This window comes from Carya illinoinensis, chromosome 6 (genome assembly GCF_018687715.1).
Source record: "Carya illinoinensis cultivar Pawnee chromosome 6, C.illinoinensisPawnee_v1, whole genome shotgun sequence".
Lineage (NCBI taxonomy): Eukaryota > Viridiplantae > Streptophyta > Magnoliopsida > Fagales > Juglandaceae > Carya > Carya illinoinensis.
Genome location: NC_056757.1, coordinates 9,734,067 through 9,758,696, shown reverse-complemented (window position 1 = coordinate 9,758,696; position 24,630 = coordinate 9,734,067). Strand labels below are relative to the sequence as shown.

The 24,630-nt window shown below is 33.7% G+C and overlaps 1 protein-coding gene across 1 annotated transcript; it reads left to right on the top strand.

Moving 5' to 3' along the window:
* Positions 1 to 19,725: 19,725 nt before the first annotated feature.
* Positions 19,726 to 24,440, top strand: LOC122312543 (phosphomannomutase/phosphoglucomutase). The gene is made up of 7 exons (XM_043127189.1): positions 19,726 to 20,356; positions 20,672 to 20,935; positions 22,567 to 23,083; positions 23,365 to 23,564; positions 23,666 to 23,778; positions 23,890 to 24,030; positions 24,124 to 24,440. The coding sequence occupies exons 1-7, from the start codon at positions 19,823 to 19,825 to the stop codon at positions 24,206 to 24,208; spliced, it is 1,854 nt and encodes a 617-aa protein (XP_042983123.1). The 5' UTR covers positions 19,726 to 19,822; the 3' UTR covers positions 24,209 to 24,440.
* The last annotated feature ends 190 nt before the right edge of the window (positions 24,441 to 24,630 follow it).

The window sequence follows — 24,630 nt, the reverse complement described above, 5'->3', positions numbered from 1 at the left end:
CACATTTATAGGGCCTTATAGACATTATCCAACTCTTATAAACCTTATAATGTATGATTCATAATCTATATATATAGGTCCCAAATTATTATAATGTTTTAATGAGAACTGTTACAGATACAAAAAAATTATACAACAATAAACTCAAAACTAACATGGCTTCATAAGATTTGTTAAATCTAATTTCCAATAAACGTAACTTTACAATCTGATATATCATATCAAATCATGTTAATTTGTGAGATTACTGTTTTGTAATTCTTCTTAAGCTAAATTATTTTCCTTTCATAATATGTTCACCAAACTCTCAATTTTTATTAATTGTGCAACTTGAAATTAGCAAGTACAGCTTGCTGTTTGTCACTTTTTTAAAATTGACACCGTACGTTGCACTACAACAAAAATAGGTTTTAGTGACAGATGAAACTGTCACAAGAAATGGGAAAAATGTCACGAAATACATTTGGTGACGGTTTCTGACCGTCACCACCACTGTCACGTAATGTGCGTCACGGATTACATTTGGTGACAGTTTACTGTACAAGCGTCACTAAAAATATTTTTAGTGATGGTTGGGATGTGCCGTTTGAAATAACATTCGAACATATCATTTTTTGTGACGGTTAGAAGCTGTCATAGAAAATTACGTTCAAACGTAAAAAAGACGAGCTGACATCCGAATGATAAAAGGTAACGTTTGTTGATTATAGTTCGGACGTATAATTTAAACGTTCGAATGTTTATACGTGCAAACGTTTTGTTTGAATCTCGAATCCAATGAAAATGAAATAATGTCCGAACGTTTGTATCATAACGTTCGGACGTTAATTCAAATGTTAGGAGAGTAGAGTTCGAACGTAAAGTGTACGTTCGGATGTTTGGAATGTTAAACTTTTTTGACATTCGAACGTTTTTTTAACTTGGGTTTAAACGTTCGAACATTTTGTTACTATTTTGTATAGTTACGTTCAAACGTATTTTTGAACGTGTAATACTGTTGAAACATATTTTATTTACATTTGAACGTACATATCAGAAATGCTAAACTCATCCACTTAATAAACAAACCAATTGTTTCATATTACAGTACATATTTCACAACCAACATTGTTTGAAACTGTTTTTAAATTAGATGTTAAAAACATAATACACAAATAAAATTAATTTCTTTTTCTTTCCTCGCCCAGCACTATTCTATTGCAATGATATAACACGCTCCATTTGCAGCATCATCTCCCACTGTACTTGCTCTTGGACCTCACTATGGATTCTTTCCTCCTGGTCTCTTTGTTGGTCCTGGAAACGCGTCTCTAAATGAGACTGTTGCTCTAAGAGGGACTCCAACTCTTGCTGTCTAGACCTCATATACTCATTCTCGCGTCGTGCAGCTTCTAAATCTTTGGTAAGATTATTAATTTGTAATGTCAATGAGGTTGAGAAAGATGACCGGAATGCTTGAAAGATCGTCCCAAACCTCTTGCCATACTAGAGTTGGGCCCAAGCACCTGTGTTAAAATGTCCAAGTCACTAGGAGAGGATTCCCCAGAAGCTGACTGCATCTCCATCATTTTTCCCTGCAGTTTGAAAGATCAAAACACACAATAAGTAACATATTAAAAGAAATACAAAAAAAAAATAAAAAATTTAATCACATGTGCAATAATTTATTTAACAAAAGGAACATCGCTTACATAATTAATTGTAGCTGCAGGATCCATCCACTCACTATGCTCATCAGTGTAAGCAGCAGCATAGATATGAACGAGGGAAAAGTTTTCAGGATCATCACGTTTCTAAGAAAATGACATTAGCAATTTGTAAAAGATAGTGTTAGCACTTATATAAAAGAATAATAAGAAAAAATATGAATTATTGCGTTTATTAATTACCATTTTTTCAGCAAGACGATGGAATGATCTTGAACCAGCACGATAGTGAATAGTCAGAGCAGATCTATTATTCGCATTTGTAGAACTTAAGTGCTACAAAAATAATTCCCGCCATTAATTGTAATATATGTACATACATATAATATAAACAACAAATATAAATGTAAATAATTATAGAAAATAAATCTAGAATACCTGATATTCTTGAGAGGCAAAAAGATCACAACACTTTATCCAGTCGTCTAATTTCATCTGCTGGAAAGGGCACTGTGCAGCCTCTTCAAACGTCTCAAATTTCTTGAAATGGTCGTGACATCGTCCCTTGTGACGTCGGAATAGTGTAGCCATTAACTCATTCACAGTTCTCAAATCCTCGCTATGACCAAAGTCGAGGTCAAATTCATCCTAATTATAAATTAATTACGTTAAAAATATGATAAACTAATGTAGGTGAAAAAAATGATAAAATAAGTAAACTCACCAGCAAACGACTCCGAATGTGTTCCTTAATCTCATTCGGCACATCTCTCCACTTCCCCCCCGGATTCTTGTTCGTCTTCTTCTTTTGACTCTTCTTCTGTACTTTTCTCACTTTCTTCAATTGAATGATAATTTAACGAAGACGGGTCGAGATGGATGAGTGGGACGTCATCTCTACATAAGGGGAGCAACTCGAGTGCACCGAGGTCAACAAATAAGTTAATACCCCCTCCTCCATCTTCCTGGTAGGCCTTTACATTTGGAGTGTCATCTTCATCTCCACTATTATCGTAATATGCACTCGTTCCTACTTCATATATATTTCGAGGGATAAATTTTTGTACAACTCGCCAAGTTATCTCTCCACTATCTTCATCAGCACTTTTCATTGGATCAATCAAGTAATAGATTTGAGTAGCTTGACAAGTCAGTACGAATGAATCATCTTCGTACCATTTAGATGCAGTATTGATACTCGTAAAATGATTATCCCTATATATCGAATCCCGACCACCGCCTAGATCCCACCAATCACATTTAAAGACATATGTTATAGACCCACCCAGATATTTCAATCCGATAATATCACAAATGACACCATAATAATCAATATCATCTGTTCCATGACTCCCCTCGACCAAGACACCACAGTTTTGAGTTTTTCTATTACGTTCACGGTCCAGAGTATGGAATCTATAACCTTGAACTGTGCATACAGTGTATCGAAGTGCTCTGTTTGATGGACCACGAGCCAATGCATACAATTCAAAAGAGACTGATCTGGGATCACGAGCACGTTGTTCCAATATCTAACAATTTAAATAATGTCATTTATTAAATATTAGTTAGAGTTAAAACTTTCATCATGTAACATATATTATAGAGTTTAGTTCATACACGTTGTTCAGACCATCTAGAAAATTCTGACTCGTGTCTTGCCACTATATCCTCGATGCCTTCCATCTTAAGTTTGTCCATGTGCTCATTGTATAGTATAATTTATCATATTATTTTACATAACAATAGTTAAAGTTAACCTCATTATCTTTAGAATTATTTAAACTTTGTACAACGACATACCTGAGATAGTGATCAATCTCCTGACAATTATTTAGCACGTACCACCTAACTTTACCCAACTCTGTATCAAGTAAATCGTAACCCGTTTGTGCACCCAAAGGTCGTACATTCTGAGAAAACACTGATAGCTCATGAGGAGGCGGAGCAGCAAGATCAGCATTTCGTTATTGATGAATAAATCGTGTCTCAACACCACGAAGATATAAAGAGCAAAATGTTAACCATTCATCGTGTATATAGGCCTCTACTATTGAACCCTCAGCTCTGGCTTTATTCCCAACAGTGTGCTTCAATCGACCTAAATATCTTTCAACTGGATACATTCAATGGAACTGTACCGGTCTACCCAACATGATCTCCCGGGGTAAATGTATTGCTAAATGGACCATGACATCAAAAAATAACGGTGGAAAGATTTGCTCAAACTTACATAGTATAGTAGCAATGTCTTCTTCCAGTTTCTGCAGCATATCTCGATTCACTACCCGAGCACACAAATCCTTAAAAAACATACACAGTTCAGTTATGGCAACACGTACAGCAGATGTTACCTTCCCACGAATTCCCACCGGTAATAACTTCTGCAAAAATACGTGACAGTCATGACTTTTCAATCCGCCAATTTTCCAATCATCATGGCTTATGCATCTACTGATATTTGAAGCATAACCATCTGACAACTTCACACCTTGCAACCATTTGCAGAAGTCCATCCTCTCCTCCCTTGTCATTGTAAAACATGCATGCGGCATGACCACCCTCTCACCTTCCACTCTTAAATGTAAATTATATTTAATTCTCATTCTCTCAAGATCTTTCCTTGTCTTAATATTATCTTTCGTCTTTTTATTGATGCTCATCAATGTACCCAGTATATTATCACAAATATTCTTCTCAATATGCATTACATCCAAACTATGTCGCAACATGCAGGACGACCAATACGGCAACTCAAAAAAAATACTACGCTTTGTCCAATTCAATTCTGCTACGCCTCGTTTTCTCCTGTTCTTTTCCCGACCTTTGCCAAAATTGTTCGCTGCCACATGTACCAATTGTTCCAGGATCTCTTCCCCAGACAACTCATTTGGCGCAATTCTATCTTCTACTTGTCCATCAAACTTAGCAGATTCTGTTCTCCATCCATGATTTGTTGGTAAATAAAGTCGATGACCCATGAAACACAACTTTTGAGAATATTTTAACCACTCACTAGTAGTTTCTTTATTACACGTCGGATACGCTAACTTTCCTTTAGTACTCCAGCCGAAAAGATTCTCATATGCCGGAAAGTCATTTATTGTCCACATTACTACAGCATGCATCTGAAAAGTTGTTGATGTGGATGCATCATAAGTTTTGACACCTGCTTCCCATAACTCTTTCAATTCTTCAATCAACGGCTGCAAATATACGTCAATGTCATTTCCAGGTGATCTTGGGCCGGGGATAAGCAAAGTTAACAAAAAGTTGGGCGCCTTCATGCACCTCCATGGTGGAAGATTGTACGGAATCAACACTACAGACCAAGTGCTATAACTTGTACTCATATTTTCAAAAGGGTTGAATCCATCAGTTGTGAGTCCGAGGTGCACGTTCCTTGCTTCTATCCCAAACTCTGGATACTGATTATCGAAAGATTGCCACGCAAGTGAGTCAGCAGGGTGCCTCATAAATCCATCATTTTGAACTCTTTTCTCTTTGTGTCACTTCATATCGTGAGCTATTTTCTTACACATGTATAATCTTTGCAACCGGGATTTTAATGAAAAATATCGTAATACTTTAACCGGCATGCTTTTCTTATCCTTCCACCTCGACTCTCCGCATATAGGACATGCTTGTTTCTCCTTGTTCTCATTCTAAAATAAAACATAATCATTCTTGCACGCATGTATGGACTTATACTCAAACCCTAATCCCTTTCTCAACTGTTTCGTTTCCTAAAAGTTCTTCGGCAATGCAGATCCTTCGGGAAGCACTTCGTTAAATAAGTCTAATATCGTGTTAATTGCTTTGGTTAACATTCCACACAATGACTTTATGTGAAGCAACCGCACAATAAACGACATTTTAGAATGTTTTATACAACCTGGATAAAGCTCGCGCTTTGCATCTTCCCACATTTCTGGAAAATTATTTGAATCATTCCGTCGCCCACTTGAGCCATTGTAGTCAACCTCATCCATAAACATCCCAGCTCCAATGTCACTCAACATCTCCTCCATCTCATCTCGCTCATAATCATCATCCACGTGCCGTAAATTTTTTTGCTGACTAAATAAGTCATCCGCTGATTTTGCATATGGCTCACCATGCAGTACCCATCGAGTATACCCCAAATCCATACCGTTCACAAATATATGACTTTCAGCTTCATCCAATCCTATCGCACACAAATTTTTACAACCTCGACACACACTTAATGTAACCACGACTATCAGCAGAGGCCTTTGCAAAATCAATGAAGGCTCTTACTCCACGCGCATAGGGTATGTAATCTTTTCCAAGTCTATCGCGTAGACGCATCCAACTTTTATCCATTTCTAAAAACATCTAATTTTTTAGTAACACGTATAAGAGTTAAATACACATGCATGTCATGATATATCATGTTCAAAGTACTCTTTCTCAAGGTAGTTGGTCCTATCCCATTCGAGATTATATTCTCCATATTGCACAATTCCCATCACTCTACTACTTTGAATGTTAGTAAAAATTTCGGCAGCACTTCCCCATAGTTCTCCAAGTATACATGTTCACATATAGGGATTATGACCCTAAGAACAGTATACCCGAAGAACAAATGAGAAAGACACCGAAACTTCATACTAAACATTCGCAATGTTATACAATATCTAACAAAAAAATCTACAAATAAATTAGCATACATTGTTTGAATTATCCCGATGTACTAATAATATTTATATTATTAATGATTGATAACACTTAGAAATTATTTGTAGACTTATATAATTCCTAATAACAAATTATACTTATTATCAGCTATATAATATATAACACTACTATAAAATATCTTATAATTACTATTATAAGTTACTGATAACTCTTATATTTTATTTGTTATTATATAGCATAAAATAACAATTTTTACTTATTTATTTCGTATTTAATATAATATATAGTAAATTAGATTATAATTACTAGTTATACTATATATTGAAAACACTTAATTTTATCAGTTATTATATAATTATTACTATAATTGCCAAAATTATTATAATTATTATAATAATTTTTATTATTAAATAAGTAATTATTATTATAATTACTTATCTATTTCTTATTAATCCTTTTTTAATACTATACATTACATGATAATTATTATTAGGGATTGATACTAATAACACTATACTATATATTATTAGATAAAATATTTATTATTATTGAGCTATTAGATTTTTAGGGATTATTATTTTATAATAAGATATATATTAATAATTGTTAATATATAATATAAATACTTATTTATATTATAATTTTAGTAATACGAATTTTTATATATACTATATAGTTATGCCTTATAATTGACACTTAGTAATATATCTAATTTATTATATTAGTTATTTAACTAATTATATAGATAATAGTTTTAATCATAATATTATAATTTATAATTATCGTTATTATAAATTATATACTATTTATTTTTATTTTTACACAAATAATCACACTATTTATTTTTATTGAAATTGTTATATATATTCTTTAATCACAACATATTACTAAAATAGACACATAAATTTACAAATAATTATTATTAAAAAACATACACTATACTAAAACATTATCACATTAAGAATAAACATCTTCAATAACAATAATTTTTCGTTTTAATTCATCCAAACAACACAATCCACATCACAAATTAAATCCACAATAAAATGTAACAATAGAGTTTAGTATATATACCGTGTGCTTTAAAGAAATTCCTCTTCAAAAATCACAACTTTTCAATAATTCACAACAAATGATCCTTAAAAAAATACATAATACTAGTTAGTTAAATATATATAAAAAAAAAATTGATAATTATCATGTAAATTAAAAATAAAAAATGAGAAATTGTTTTTACCTTAATGCTTAAAACTTCCACCTTTGCAAACTCTCTCTCACTATAACCCTCCACTTCTCCTCTCCCTCTCTCTAAAACTCTCTTTGTCTCTCCAAAAGTTTCCACTTCTCAGCTCCCTCTCTCTAAAACTCTCTTTGTCTCTCACTTTAACACGCACGGAGGAAAGCAGAAATGCTTTCCCGTGCGTGAAAGTTTTATATTCTGCTTGTTATGCAATTAACGTTTGGACGTTCATTAATGAACGTCCGAAAGTTTCATTTTCCGTGCGAACGTTTACGCATTAACGTTCGAACGTATAATTATCCCGCCTAGCAATTATACAGTACGTTCGCACGTATGATTCTCCATCCTACGTATTCGTCTATAACATTCGAACGTTTATATAATACGTTAGAACGTACTGTTTAAATTTGGTTTCAGCGGGAAATTTTCCTCTGAATTTATTATAATGTCCGAAAGTTTCATATGCAGGGTCAGACGTAAATATTATTATTCACATATTAGAATTTAATATATTCCACATAATATATTTATATATTAAATTATAAATTATAAAATATTAATTAATATATAATTTGTACCAATTATAATATATATAACATAAGTATTATATAAGAACGTACTATATATATATTATAACTTTATATTAACTAATAATATAATAAGTATATTATATATTATAGTTATAACAAGTATATTATAATATATTATATAGGAAAAATTGTATAATATTAAAGTATAATAGTACTTTAATATAGTATATCTAATAACTGTATTAAAGTAATATAGTTATTAGATAATAGAGTATTAGTATTATATAATATATTATCTATATTATAGTCTATAATATAGTATAACTATTATATAGTATGTTATCTATATATAATAACTATATAATATAGTATAATATATTATATAGTAAATATATTATAGATATAATATACTACTAGTATATAGTTATATATACTACTTGTATATAATAAAATTTCTAATTTCTTTCTTTATTTCATTAATTTCTTGATGTAAATCTTTTAAAGTAATATTTTGTTTTTCTGATTGAAATCTATTTACTATTTCCATAAAATCATATGATGAGGGGGTTGAATTGAGTTCAAAAGTCTTGGGATTACTAAAAGTATCTTTTAATTTTTCTAAATATTCTTTTCTTTCTTGTGGATTATTAATTTTATCTATTAATTCTAATATAACATTTTCATGTGACGATAATACGTTAATAGTTTTATTACAGATACAATTATTTCTATCTAAACAATTACAAACATGAATTTCATCTTCTTCTGACTTGTTATCAGAAGATTGTTCTGAAAAACTTGATTCTTTTAATTGGTAAATTTCATCTTCTTCTGAAGAAATTTCATCTTCTTCACTTGATTGTATAAAGATATTTAATAATTTTTCTTTTACTTCTTCAGGTATATCTAATTCATTAATTTCTTTTTTAACCTTACAATTTGATGCATAATGTCCAACCTTTCCACATTTATAACATACAATTTGTTTTTTCTTTTTATTAAACTTTTTTGTATTCTTTACTGGTTTCTTATATACGGATTTTTCATTGGGTTTTTTATAAGGTTTCTTATAATTTCTTTTCTTAGTTGGATAAGTTTTATAAATTCTTTTTCCTTTTTTGTGTCTTGTAGAAGGAGCTAATAATGGAGAATAACCAAACTGTTCACAAAAGGTACCTAATTCTTTTGTAGCAAATTTCTTTTCTTTTTCCATTTGCTTTTTTAATCTTATATCATTACACATAGTCAGACCAGTTCTATTAATAGAAGATATTATATCTCCATACGTAAGATTAATAAAATCAATAGTACCATCTGATTTTACTAAAGATTCTCGTACCTTTTGGGCGAAGTAATATAGAAGTCCGGCTATGAACTTTTCCTTCCAGTATGGTTGTTGGCAATCATCTCTGATCATAACTTTAGTTAGAAAGACATCTTTATACCATCTAAAATCAGATAATCTAGGACATCTTAAATTGATTAATAAATCACTAGTTCTTTCTTTAAATTGGGAAGGATCACCTACAAAATGTTTTGTTAATATAAATATTAGAGTATTAACAGCATCTTCTATAGGTTGACCATCTTCTGTCTTAATCTCCTGCAGATTTTCATCATGCTTATAGGCACTTAATATTCTTATTCTTTGTTCTTGTGTAAGATAATGATCCCACCAGCCTTTTAATTGGCCAGTGAATCCTGTAACTAGAACATGTGCTACTTGATGATCTGATCTTCTACTGGCTTTATAAACATTAGCTACCATAATCATTTCTTGAAAATGATTTAATATTTCATATTCAGATAATCCATCTATATTCCATTCATATAATGCATCTGATGCAAAAGCAGATCTCACTATATGTTCTCTTTCCTCGAATTGTATATCCGGAGGGGTAGGCCTTGGATACCAATTTCGAGTAGTAAAAGTATGCGTTGCTGATTCCCTAGGATAAAATTGCCCACTATGATTTCCTTTAATTTTGTTTATCTGTAATTCTTTAAATTGATTTTCAAGATTATTAATTTCAGAATCAGATAGATCAGGTGAATCTGTCTTACTTAATACATTAATATGAGATTGTCTTGAAGTGGATGCATTATTATCAATATTTAATTTTTCTAATTTGCTAGAGATCTGTTCTAGTAAATCTTCTTTAGTCTTGGAAAAACTAGATTTTAAGTGAGCAGGTATTTCATGGGGAATAAACAAAGGAATTTCTTTAGCTTCTTTAACAGGAGTTTTAATAGGAGATATTAAGTTTTCAATTCTTTCTAATTGTTTACTCATGGTTTTTAAATATAAATTAGTATAATTATTTTGTTGGATTATATTATCAGTATTTTTAGTTTCTGGAGAAGTTAATCTCTTTATTGGTGATGCTAATATTTGTGTATTTCTTTGATTATATTTAATAGCCTCAAAAGGAGGGTATTCTTCATAAATAATTTGATTATTTTCTACTTTAACCCATTGATTAGTGGTCCTATTTATAGTCGACAACTGATTTGATTTATATATTTCAAACCATATGAAGAAAGGTATATTAATTTTTATGCTTTCTAAATATTCATAGTATTTTATTTGGATATAATCTCTTTCTAGTTGTGAGAAAGTAGAGAAAAACAAAAGTCTTTTCTGCTTATTTTCTTCTTTCATATAATCTTGTTTAAGATATTCTTTATTGATTTTGAATTCTTCTTTACTCAGGGTAAATATTTGGGAATCATCTCCAACTACCTGTGAATAGGTTGGAGAAGAAGGTTCAGGTTCTTTATTCTGATGAGGATTAGAAGAGGATGCTGAATCAGGGTGATTGACTGAATATACAGGTGTATCAATAATATTTCCAGGAATAACTCCCCGGACTTGTGTATCTAGATTTTGTATTTTATTTCTAGAGACTGAAGTCATTGCAGATCTATTGTCAAAATTTTGAGATCTATTCCTACTAATTGTAGATCGTGGTGTATGGTAACTGGAGGATGCTGGAGAAGAATAATGAGAAAATGATCTCCTAAAAGGTTGGAAGGCAATTTGGACTGTTCCGTCCTGGTTTTGATCTATATAATCTAAATCATCTTTAGAATTATTTTCTACATTCGGTAATGGAATAATATTTTCTAATTGCCATTCATTAGGAAGAGTAACCTGATTCCAATGAATTTGTTTAGGAATTTGTATACTAGAATTTGGTGTACTAGATTGTAATAATAATGTATAGCCCTTTGGACTAGTAATGAGAGCTTGTGGCTCTAATGTTGTTTTCATTAATTTATAATGGATTCTATATACTATAGTTAAAGGATGTGATCCTTTCATCATATGATAGCCATTTGTTTTAATATTTAATGTTAAGGCATGTAGAATATTAGAGTCAAATAATGAGAGTGAATAATTAGGATAACAGTTAAAATATACTGGGCCTTGGAATAAACTAGATTCAACCATGCCAAGTAATGAATCATGGAAATTATAATGTCTTCCATCTCTTAAACAGAGTAATACTGAAGCATTTAGTCCATTTCTGGTAAGTGGTTTTACAGCCACTTGTACTAATCCAATATGTATAAATGAATATTTCTGTTCCTTATGGTGTTTAATGGCTTCTTTTGTTAATAGTTGTAATGATTCATAATCATTATTTAGGCTAATAGTCTTTTCTACTGTTTTAATTGTATAATTTGTGAGGAATGATAATTTTGAAGAAAAAGTTGAATATTTATATATTTGGTTTTTAGGTACATTAGGAATTGTCCAATCTTGTAAATTTCTTTCTATGTCTATAATGCTATAATCTTCTTGATTTACATTTTCAGTTTCTAAAGGTGTGTTAACCGTAGATGTTTCAGGTTTGAATAAAGAATTCATTGAAATAGAATTTTTATGCAAAGATTTCCTATATAAAAGAGAAATAAGTAGATTAAGATCTTGAGGGAACACCACCGGGACCACCCTTAAAGCCTCCTTGGCAAGATTGGGCTGACCAACGGATTTTCACGGCTTACCATCACAAGATTCTCAATATACTCTATTTTCTTTTATGTAGGTTACCGTTGATAAAATTCTATACCAAGGAATTTTTACTCCTTTTTTTTTTTTTTTTTTTTTTTTTTTTTTTTTTTTTAAAGCAAGAATACTTAGGTGATTTTTTAAACTTTTAATTTCAGATCTTAAGAAGTTACAGTGATCTTCTAATTCTTCTATTGCAGCTTGCCTACTTCTATATACGTGATATCTTTCCATCATTGAGCAATAATCTAGTTTCATTAATAATTGTTTTTCTTTAAGATGTTTTATCCTTTCTTGTAAATTATTTAATTCAAGTCTCAAATTATATTCTAAACAATTTAATTCATAGCGATCACGGAAACCAACATTATGTGCGTAATAATTCATCATGAAATTAAACATAAACAGAATGAAACAACAATAAAATAAAATAAATATAATAATAACTATATATATATAATAACCGTTGGCTCTGATACCAACTTGAAGTTTCTAATGAACAATTATTACAAGAAATTATATTATTAAAAATAGATAAAAATAATGACACTCATAAAAAAGAGCAAGGAGAAAGCTCAGTAAAAATTACAAAAGAAGAATCAGATAATTTTATAAACATACTTAATAAAATGAATTTTCAAAAATGGTATACTGAAGTAACTATTTCCATTAATGAAGAATTCTCTTTTTCTGCAATAGCCTTATTAGATACAGGTGCAGATTTAAACTGCATACAAGAAGGAATAATACCCTCTAAATATTTTGAAAAAACAAAAGAGACATTATCTCAAGCTAATGGAGCAAAATTAAATATAAATTATAAATTATCAAATGCGCATATATGTAATAATGGAATTTGCTTTACAACAACATTCATTCTAGTAAAAAATATCAACACCAAAGTAATATTAGGAAACCCATTTCTTGCTTTACTTTACCCTTTCTCTGTAACAGAAGAAGGAATTTCTACTAAAATATTAGGAAAAGAAATTCAATTTAAATTTTTATTCCCTCCAGTCTCAAGAGAGATTAATTCCTTAAAAGAAGCATCATTGACTAAAGAAATTAATTTTTTAACAAAAGTCAAAATCAAAAGAAAAGAAAAACAAATAAATTTCTTAAAACAAGAATTAAAATACAAAAGAATTGAAGAACAATTAAAAGATCCTTTATTAATCCAAAAAATTAATAATTTCAAAAATATAATTGAAAACGAAGTATGCTCTAATTTACCTAATGCTTTTTGGAGTAGAAAACAACATATAGTCGAATTACCTTATGAAAAAGAATTCTCTGAAAAGAATATTCCTACTAAGGCCAGACCCATTCAAATGAATAAAGAATTATTAGAATTCTGTAAACAAGAAATTAATGATCTATTAACTAAAGGACTTATTAGAAAGAGCAAATCACCATGGAGCTGTGCTGCTTTTTATGTACAAAAACAAGCAGAATTAGAAAGAGGTGTTCCTAGATTAGTTATAAATTATAAGCCTTTAAATAAAGTTTTACAATGGATTAGATACCCTATTCCTAATAAAAAAGATTTATTATCCCGACTTTATGCTGACATGAAAAGCGGATTTTGGCAAATCCAGATTGCTGAAAAAGATAGATACAAAACTGCATTTACAGTCCCTTTTGGACATTATGAATGGAATGTTATGCCTTTCGGATTAAAAAATGCTCCTAGTGAATTTCAAAATATTATGAACGAAATATTTACACCTTTCACCCATTTTTCTATAGTTTATATAGATGATGTATTAATATTCTCTTCATCAATTGAACAACATTGGAAACATTTAAATACCTTTGTTCAAATCATTAAACAAAATGGATTAGTAGTTTCATCATCTAAAGTCAAATTATTCCAAGACAAGATTAGATTTCTTGGACATGATATTTATCAAGGAACTATTACCCCAATAAGTAGGGCCATAGAATTTGCTAATAAATTCCCTGATGAAATAAAAGATAAGCAACAACTACAAAGATTTCTAGGAAGTTTAAATTATGTTGCTGATTTTTATCAAGCACTTAGACCTTTATGTGAACCATTATTCAAGAGATTAAAAAAGAATCCACCTCCCTGGACAGAGGAACATACAAATATTATAAAACAAATAAAGGCCCATGTTAAGAAATTACCATGCTTAGGACTCCCATCACCTGATGCCTTTAAAATTGTTGAAACAAATGCCTCTGATCTTGGTTATGGAGGAATTTTGAAACAAAAATTATCAGATGGAAAAGAACAGATTACTCAATTTCATTCAGGATGCTGGAATCCTGCTCAAAAGAATTACAGTACTATTAAAAAAGAAATTTTAGCTATTGTATTATGCATTTCTAAATTTCAAGATGATCTTTTGAATCAAAAGTTTTTACTTAGAATTGATTGCAAATCAGCCAAGGAAGTTTTAGTAAAAGATGTTAAAAACTTGGCTGCTAAACAAATTTTTGCAAGATGGCAAGCTATTTTAAGTATTTTTGATTTTGATATTGAGCATATTAAAGGAGATTCTAATTCTCTTCCTGATTTTCTATCCCGAGAATTCTTACAGGGAAAATCATGTCTTCCTCAAAGTCCAGAGTGAAAACCAAATCCTCCTATGCCAAATCACCTTCTCCTCCTTATCCTTCACCCTGTCCTTCCGTCACACCAAAACCCTATACAGTACTAGGGACATTACCACAAAACATTAGGCCATCCTATAATCCATTTTCACCATTATCCTCTTCAAAATTACCCACATACTCAAAAGCTGTTTCTTCTACTAGTTCTTCTCCTTCTCAAATTATTAATCCTCCACCTTTATCTCAGCCCTCTGTAACTCCTATTATCTTTAAATCCCATTGGCATCCAGTCTTTCCTATTGAATCAGAATTACAGCATCTATCTGAACCTCAAAAATTACTTGACGCTTTTCTATTACCAGATTGGCATTATGTTCCCCAGAACATTACTAAGACTCAGAACTTTTATGAATTTATTTTAGTAGACACTGATTCTATTATTATCTCTGAAATCCCCTGCTCTTTACAATCTCAACCTTCTCCACCTGCAACTCCGATCATTGTATTCCACAAAGTTACTATTAAACAGGTTCTTACCTTAGAACAGTGGGGAAAAAGCCCGTACTTGACGAGAAGATTTTCTCAGCCATATGATCCTCCTTATTTCGATTACTACGATTATCAACAAGCATGGAACAAAACGTTCTTACGACAGAATAAGAATTTGCGCCATTCCTGGTTTCTCCATTTTGATAAATTACAGGAAATTAAGACTCTACCGCGATGGTTCCTATTATGGTGGGATCAATTTGGACCAGAATCTCTCATTCTTCCTCCACCTCTCCAGGAGAGTCTTCAGGCTTTCACATTACAGAATGATTGTCCACCTTCATTATCACACTGTTCACCACTTCTCCTTTTCTTTCTTAAAACAAAATTAAATTGGATCATGAAGTGGGAATATGTCATCAAACCTCATCCTTCTCTCAAAAATATTATGTTCTTGGCCCGCCAAGTCTCTGTAAAATGGTGGGAAAAGTATAATTATGATCATGTTGTAAAAATGTTCTCAAAAATTACCAAGGCTCCTGAGGTTCTTGTTCAGAGAAGCAGATTCCAAGCTCAATTAGCAACAATTACCAATAAAAAAGACTTGAAAAAATTAGCAGAAGCAATGTCACAAGTATCAGACAGTGATGAAGAAGAAGACCATCAAGTCAGATTATCTCCAGCACAGCAGACAACATCATCGCCACTACAGCAGGCCTCTCCATCCCAACAGGCCTCTCATTCTCATGACAACTCACCATATTATCCCTCACAGATGATGGATTCTCAAGATCCGTATGAATTGGAACTGGCAAATTATGACCCTCAGATTATGTAATTCCAAAAGATTATCGTCCTTTTCTTCCATTATCAGAACACTGTTTAAGATGCTCGTCACTGTTCAAGATGCCCGTCAGTCAAGAATCATCCAGCTGTCTAATTACTGTTTAGCCGCCCATGTTTAATAAATGTAGCCGCCTATTTACTGTATGAGTCACTGTACTTGTCAGTAATATTATTGTAAGGTACTGTTTTGGAGTCTATAAATAGGCAGTTTGTAAGTGAGGAAAGGCATTCAGAAATTCTCATCTGAAGCCAATCCTAGTCCCTCGTCACTCTCAAAACTTCTCTCTTGTAAACTCCTTTCCATGTCTCCTGCCTTTCAAACTTCTGAGAATTAATCTCCTTGTAAGTATTATGTTTTCAATAAAATTGAGTTTATCTTATTTTGATCTTTACTTTTATTCATGCCTTTACTTCCTGCACTTCATTTATTTGTTTATTATTATATATTCTATAATCTATTAATATATCTATTATATTAGCTATTATATATATATATACTAAAACTCTCACTCTCTCTTCCTCTCCGCCACGCATGCCATCGCAACCATCGTCATACACCACCGCAACCGTCACTAAAAGGTAATGTGCCCTCTTCCTCTTCTATTTAGTACCATTTTAATCGGTGGGTTTCAAAAATTCGAAACCCACCGTAGGCCGGTTATTGTGCACCCATTTCCGGCCACCATTCACCGTAAATTGATAAAATAGGACCGTAGAAACATTCCCCATTGTTAGTAGATGCTTATTTTGGTTGTTTGTGGCTTCAAAACATGCGTTTCGAAGCTTTCGGTAATGGCTGAGTCGACTCAGCGATTCCGTGTCGTAACGTTCGGACCTCACGACACAACGTCCGAACGTGTGACCTTTAGTATTCTTTACGTTCGCACGTTAAATTGTAACGTGCGAACGTATTTTTTTACGTGCGAACGTTTTTATCCAACGCTTTAACAGAACGTTGAATAAAACATTCGAACGTAAACCGTTGGTCTTCTTCGGCTAGTATGAACGTCCGAACGTATGACGGGTCAAATTCATTACGTCCGAACGTTTATATCATACGTTCGGACGTAATAAACTCATTCGTATGTTTTTATCGAACGTTTGAATGATATGTTTGATCAAACGTCTGAACGTATCATCTTTGTAAATTCGTACGTGACAATTTTAATTTTAATGTTTGAACGTTTCCTATTAAAATATTTTTATATTGTTTCTTTTTATTATTATTATTTTAGATATTGAAAAAGTGAAATTATTTAAAAATTTTACAGCCAAAATAATGTAAATTTGTAAGAATGATATTATAATTTTCTGTATAATCCATATATGTCATAATACGTATGTATCTGTGATTCTAATCATTTTTTTTAAATATTATAACTTATATTTTTATTTTTATTTTCAGGATATGACTCAGTATATGACGACAAGGAAGCGAGGGAGGGATGGAGGCAATCCGGACATTGCTCGACTGGGGGCACGAACTGTTATGGGGGAACGAGAAATCCTCATTAATGAGTTTGATGAGCTCAGCTGGGAGCAGAAGACGCTGAGAGACGTCTTCGTCATCAGAGGCTGGGGCCCCATATGCACATTGAGGGGAAAGATTTACCCCTTAATTGTTTGAGAGTTTTACATTGGGATGGCCACCATGCCTAACAATGCATCATCCCATACTCTCAGTGTATGCGGTGTACAGTTTCAGTTCTCGGCGGATGTTATCGCCGACTTACTCCAAATTCTGCGTATACTACCTGAGTCGACAGCTGCTGAGCCTGGTGACACAGCAGCTGCATTTTCCCTGGGCATATTCGAGGCAGATCCAGCTGCTTCTGCTTCATCTTCGAGCCCTGTTGAGTTGATGCCCAGTCATGAAGAAGATCGACCCGAGGGCGATCCTATTGCTGCTGAGGTTGGTGATGATGAGCGGGACCAGGATTTCTACATCCTCACTGGCACGGACCGCACGAAACTCGATAGGCCGAAATTCTTCAGCCAGAATCAGTTGCTGCCTTTCTTTTGCATGTTGCACATTTTTGTTGCAACAAATGTAGACCCGGTGGCACATAAGAGCACATTCAGTCGAGCTCGTGCACAGTTCCTGATTTGCTTGGCACGTGGTGAGCCCATTGACTTGCCCCTTGTTATATTTGAGTGGATCCGTTACGAGGCCAACATCGTTACTACGGATAATCTCCCGTACGGAGTCATCATTAGCCGCTTATTACTAGCCCGGGGAGTGCCACTCCAGGTGGAGGAGATGATGATAAACCAGATGAGCCCCATCGACATAACCACACACTGCCGGAGCATTGGACAGGTGAGAGGCTCAGCTCGACGTCAGTCTGGTCCTACGCCAGATCTTGTTCCCCCAACTAAGTCTGGGGCCGATGTTGCTCGCCCGTCGGCGAGTACTAGTCAGCAGCCGGGAGTTACATCTGCTGGGGATGTGCGACCTGCTTGGGTTGATGCAGTGATGACAGATATGAAGGCGTATATAGACCGGAAAATCGATAGACAGATTGCGCATATAGATCAGGCTGTCGCACATCTTGCACATCATGTAGATGTGCTAAACAATAAGGTTGAGACATTGACTGAGGAGTTTCGATCTTTTGTAAACCAGCAGTTCTGAAAATGATTTGTAAAAATTTATCATATTTTATTTTTTATTTTCAACATATGTAATGGATACAAATATTTAATGTATGTATTGTGTAGCTTAATTTCTACTCTTAATTTTTTTTTTAATATAACGTTACTCAACCTTACTATTAAAAAAATATATATTATGGTTAATTTATGCAAATTAACATATAACGTTCGAACCTTATCACTTTAACGTTCGAACATTGGTGCTAATATATTAATGTTCGCATGTAATTAGTTTAAACGTTCGAACGTTCACGCTAAAATTTTTACGTTCGCATGTCAATATACATAACATTCGAACGTTATTGTGACGTGTGAACGTATTATGTGAAATGTCCGAACGTTTTAAAATTCTTGCCCAACATTTAGTGACAGTTCTCACAAACCGTCACAATAAATACGTTTTAGTCACAGTTTAGAAACCGTCACTATTTATAATCTGTCACTAAAAGCCATATTTGTTGTAGTGTTGATATATATCTTGTCACGTCAATTATATTTTGTCCATCTTAATTATGTGCAGTTATGCCTTAAAAATAAGATATAACTTATGTTTCAAATTAATGAATTACATAATAACGTTAGTAGTTTATTGCTCATATTAAAAAATAAGTGATCATGATTGCACTTTTGAAGGGGTGAACGTGCATGAAGAAAGCTTATGTACTTCTTAGATTTCGTGGTTTGTTCTGGCATGCATGCAAGATGTTCATTTGAAACGAAGTAATGGACGTAAAACGTCACTAAAATTCAGCATAATTAATGTATTATTTCAAGTAGACACCTTTTAAAGGAATTGAAGGAACTGATCTAGATGGTACCTTGTGATCGAGATCAATATTCCTTTGCTGATCAGAAACATTATAATTTGTACGTACGAAAATCATGAAAGATTGCGTGGTTTTTTTTTTTTTTTTTCTTTTTTTCGTTCGAGTCTGGAAGTTTGTCTGCAGTATGCAAATTGGCTCACAAAACCGAAAAATCTTGGAGTTTGGAAGTTTGTCTGAAGATATTTCCGTTCTCCCTTGATATTTGGACCGAGAATTGTAAGGTTATATTTCATTGGGTTAATCTTATCTTTTCAACTTCATTGCTTGGCCCAGAAATAATCTCCACAGAAACTTTGAAACGTAGCCAAAGCGCCAAGTTAACCAAGAAAACAATGGCATCCACTTCTGCGCCATCCATATACTTGCAAGGCAATGCCCGGAAAACAAGTTTTCCGTCGTCTTCGTCCACAAGGCAATTCCGGACAACTCTTACCTTTTCATTTCCACCACCTTTAACAAAAGTCATATACGTAAATTCCTCAAGCACTGCAAAGTACAATGAAGTTATTGTGGACGAAGAAATGGACAGGATTAGGAGGCTCCAGAACGGATCCGATGTTCGTGGGGTGGCATTGGAAGGCGAGAAGGGTCGAACAGTAGACCTCACGCCGCCGGCTGTAGAAGCGATTTCAGAAAGTTTTGGCGAGTGGGTTATCAATGGCTTGGAGAAGGGACGAGAATCTGTTGAAGAAGTTAGGGTTTCTCTGGGCAAGGATCCACGCATATCGGGAGCATCGTTGAGTGCAGCTGTGTTTGCAGGTCTTTCTCGGGCTGGATGCTTGGTTTTCGACATGGGATTAGCTACAACTCCAGCTTGTTTCATGAGTACGATGCTGCCTCCGTTTGCCTATGATGCTTCCATAATGGTAGCTTGCTTGAGTTTCCGGCCTCTAATAGTACTATATATTAAATAAAATTATAATATATTTATATATATATATTTTATCTATATTAGCTCTTTCAAGACAACAGAAAAAAAAAGAAGAGAAATTAAACATGTATTTTTCTCATGCATTAATTGTATCAATTGGAAGTAATTTTAACGATACTTTGGTGAGTTTGACATGCGACATATGTAATCTTTATATTATTTGATAATAAAATATTAATAGTACTGCTCATCGAGGCAAATACGTATTGATAATTTTGGAAGAGTTGAAACTTGTTCTGTGTGGTTGCAGATGACGGCATCTCACTTACCTTACACACGTAATGGCCTGAAATTTTTCACGAGGAAAGGGGGGCTGACCTCGCCAGAAGTTGAAGAGATATGCGATAAAGCTGCCCTTAAGTATGCAAATAGGCTCACAAAAGTGTCGACAATGCTGAATTGTACTCTAACAAGAGTTGATTTCATGAGCACTTATGCGAAGCACCTACGAGACATCATCAAGGAGAGAGTCAACCATCCCTTGCACTACGACACTCCACTTAAAGGATTTCAGGTTTCTCGTCTCACATATTTGATCTCTTGATATGCTTGTTGTTTGTCTTTTTCTTACACTGTTTTATGGGTTATCGTTCACGTGACGGCATATGTGCGTACATAAATATTTCAGTAATCCCCGAAAATTGCACGTCCACTACTTGCAACGTTGTAACAACCTTACACCAAAACTGCGAGTATCCAAACTCATGTAAGCCGGTTGCCAACTTGAACCCGATCGATCTCTTAGCGACACGTTCTGGCGAGTGAAATATGTTGCACCTTGGATTCGAGATCTTCCCGCCTAGCCGGAGTTTTTGTCCCTTTCTTCAACCCTTTTCTCTCCTCGAGTACCATCCTTCCTAGCTAACTAGTTCTCTTTCCCCACTTTCTTCTACCCTTGTGAGTTGGTTTCTTTTCCCCTGGAGCTGGGATGCATGGACTCTCCTCCACAACTCTCACGCGGAAGGAGAGTTGCGGCCACCTTCTAATGAGGTTGAAGGGGTTCGAACGCTATTTGGCTCCTCCCCGTGATATTATAAGGATGAAATAATTGATCTAAATTATCCTCGAAATTATGTGAAGTGATCAAATTATAAGAATATTAAGTAACGGGATCCTATGTATGGATATTTGGTGAATGAAAGTCCATATTGTCTGAGAAGGATTTTGCAATATTTTATAATAATAGATGAGTATGAGCCCAAATTAAACTTAGGTTCCTTGAGTTGTTATCTAGATGGGAATTTAATTTCCTCCAACTATTTTGAAGTATAAGCTCAAATGAAGACCCGTGTAGTGTCCGGGGTCTTGCTTGGACAGAGATATATAGTCCCGGATTCACGAGGGAAAATTCCATCCCATCAATACCGAATTCAACTTCTTCACCTTTCAAAAGGTATGCATTGGTACAAAAGTCATGGCAAGTAGAGGAACGTTGGGATTTAGGAAACCATTGGTACTAATAACCATGCAAGGAAATCTTGGAAACCTTTTGTGCATCCCCTACATTGTTAGCAACCCCATGTTGATAGGAGGACCGCAAATAATTCAAGAGTCATGGTAATGCAAGCACAAATTCACTTGGATGAAAGTCAGAAGGAAGAATAAAAGGAATGGAATATTAGTGAATCCCGTTGATACCAACCCTGCATGAAGATTGTCTTGCTTCACTTGGATGGAACTCTTGTTTCATTTTCCTCTTAATGTGGAGTCTGAAATGGTTATTTGATGAATGAGATTCAATATCGTCTGAGAGAGAGAGAGAGAGAGAGAGAGAGAGAGAGAGAGAGAGAGTTTCAATATCTCGTTCTCATGCAACCATTATTAATTGATGCTAATTCTCCATTAAAATCAGTCCACCTCACTAGCTAATGGTGGCTTTAAGGGAGGTGGATCCCCAATCTGCGTGTTGTAAGCATTATTATCTAAGGATTTCCTTCTAGGGAAGACCTCCAAAGGCTAGAATAAGGCCGGGATCTTTGAGAGCCCATATAGTTAGAGAAGCATATATATCACGCTAGTTAATTTCTTTAGGTATTATATTGCGTGTACTCTTTGGTACTAGAATCTCCCTATCTTAGCATTTTTTAAGTTTGCCTCTGAGTAAATGATTGAATTAATTAAATGCCATTCAACTGATATTTGCAGATAATTGTGAATGCTGGAAACGGATCAGGAGGCTTCTTCACATGGGATGTTCTTGACAAGCTTGGTGCGGACACATTTGGCTCTCTTCATCTCAACCCAGACGGGATGTTCCCCAACCATATCCCCAATCCCGAGGATAAAATTGCCATGGCACTAACTCGAGCTGCAGTGTTGGAAAACTCTGCAGATCTTGGAATTGTTTTTGATACTGATGTAGATCGTAGTGGTGTTGTTGATAATAAAGGCAATCCAATCAATGGGGATAAGCTTATCGCTCTCATGTCAGCTATTGTACTGAGGGAACACCCAGGAACAACTATAGTGACTGATGCTCGTACAAGTATGGCACTTACGAAATTCATTACCACTAGAAGTGGTCATCATTGCTTGTATCGTGTTGGCTACAGAAATGTCATTGACAAGGGAGTTCATCTTAACAAGGATGGTATTGAAACACATCTAATGATGGAGACCTCTGGTCACGGTGCACTTAAAGAGAATTATTTCCTTGATGACGGTTAGTATATGGTCTATAACATGCTAATGTTTTGCTCAAATAAATCTATATGCAAACCTATTTATTGATATATCAAACACATCGCTGATTTGGAGGCCTGCCATGTCAGCTTATATAAAAAAGTAGTAGTTTGACTGCTTTCACTAATATAATAGGTCTCACAATAAGTAATGTGCTACACATCAGACATGTAAATATCATAACTTTGTTTGCTCCTTTCCATGCAATGTTTTTCCTTTTTTGCTTAGCATCCTCTTATTCTCTTATTATGTATCGTAAAGGCGCATACATGGTGGTAAAAATCATCATTGAAATGGTAAGGATGAAGCTTGCGGGATTGGATGAAGGGATTGGTAGTCTCATAAAAGATCTCGAAGAACCTATGGAATCTGTTGAGCTTAGGATGAATGTCATCTGTGAGCCTAGACATGCAAAGGCAAAAGCTGTTGAGGCAATAGAAAAATTTCGAAGCTATATTGAGGTACTCAGATTATTTTACCGCACTATTTAATTTGCAATAGATGATTTCATAATGAAATGAATTTATATGGGGTGTAACTTGGACAAATTACTTACTTTTAGGAAGGTCGACTTAAAGGGTGGGAACTGGATGCATGCGGAGACTGTTGGGTGAGTGAAGGATGCCTTGTTGACTCTAATGACACCCCAGCTGCCATTGATGCTCACATGTACAGGTGAAAAAAATTGTCAAAACATACCAAGAAGATATGCCAAATCTCATAAAGTACTAATTGTAAGTTTTAGTTTTGAATTGGAATTTAAGTTGTATAATGTTGCAAATATAGGATTAAGGTTTCTGATGAAGAGCATGGAGAACATGGATGGTTTCACCTTCGACAGAGTATTCACAACCCAAACATTGCAGTAAATATGCAATCCCAAGTTCCAGGTGGATGCCAATCCATGACAAGAGCTTTCAGGGATAAGTATGCCGCATCGCTCCCCCCATCCTTTAGTGTCCACACACATGAATATTTTACATTTTTAATTATGTGATTTATATTTTTGAAACTTTGTAGGTTTCTCAAGACAAGTGGAATGGATGGAATCCTTGACGTCAATCAAATTGAGAAGTTTGCCAATAGCGGACGTGTAGACGTTTAAGTTGCATTCATCACTGAAAGTAGTTAAAACGAGGTTTAGTATAATTAATGCAATGACGATAATGAAAGCACCAAATAAGTTTGAATATGATAATGTATAGCCATGCATGGTGCGTACGGTGTATGATTGTCCTATTTTGAAGAAAGAGAAAAGTGGTATATAAGATCAGAAATTGTTACCTTTTACATGAACTTATCTTTAAAAATCCTATTTACCATCATTTTATCTGCCATCCTTTCGTCATTGTCTGCTGAGAAAAAAAAAAAAGGGCAGATTGATAAAAATAACAAATATTTTATCTAATAATATAAGAGCCATTTATGACAACAACAAGGGTATCGTATTGATTACTTGCGAAACAAAATGAATCGAAGTTTCGAAACAGACTCTTAATTACTTCCATTTTATTAAGATTTGGTCAT

Bases quoted from the DNA above. Each gene is read 5' to 3' on its own strand.
- LOC122312543 (XM_043127189.1), top strand. From the start codon at position 19,823: ATGGCATCCACTTCTGCGCCATCCATATACTTGCAAGGCAATGCCCGG. The intron at 20,936-22,566 runs GTTTCTCGTCTC...TGATATTTGCAG, and splicing joins CTCCACTTAAAGGATTTCAG to ATAATTGTGAATGCTGGAAA. The intron at 23,565-23,665 runs GTACTCAGATTA...ACTTACTTTTAG, and splicing joins AATTTCGAAGCTATATTGAG to GAAGGTCGACTTAAAGGGTG.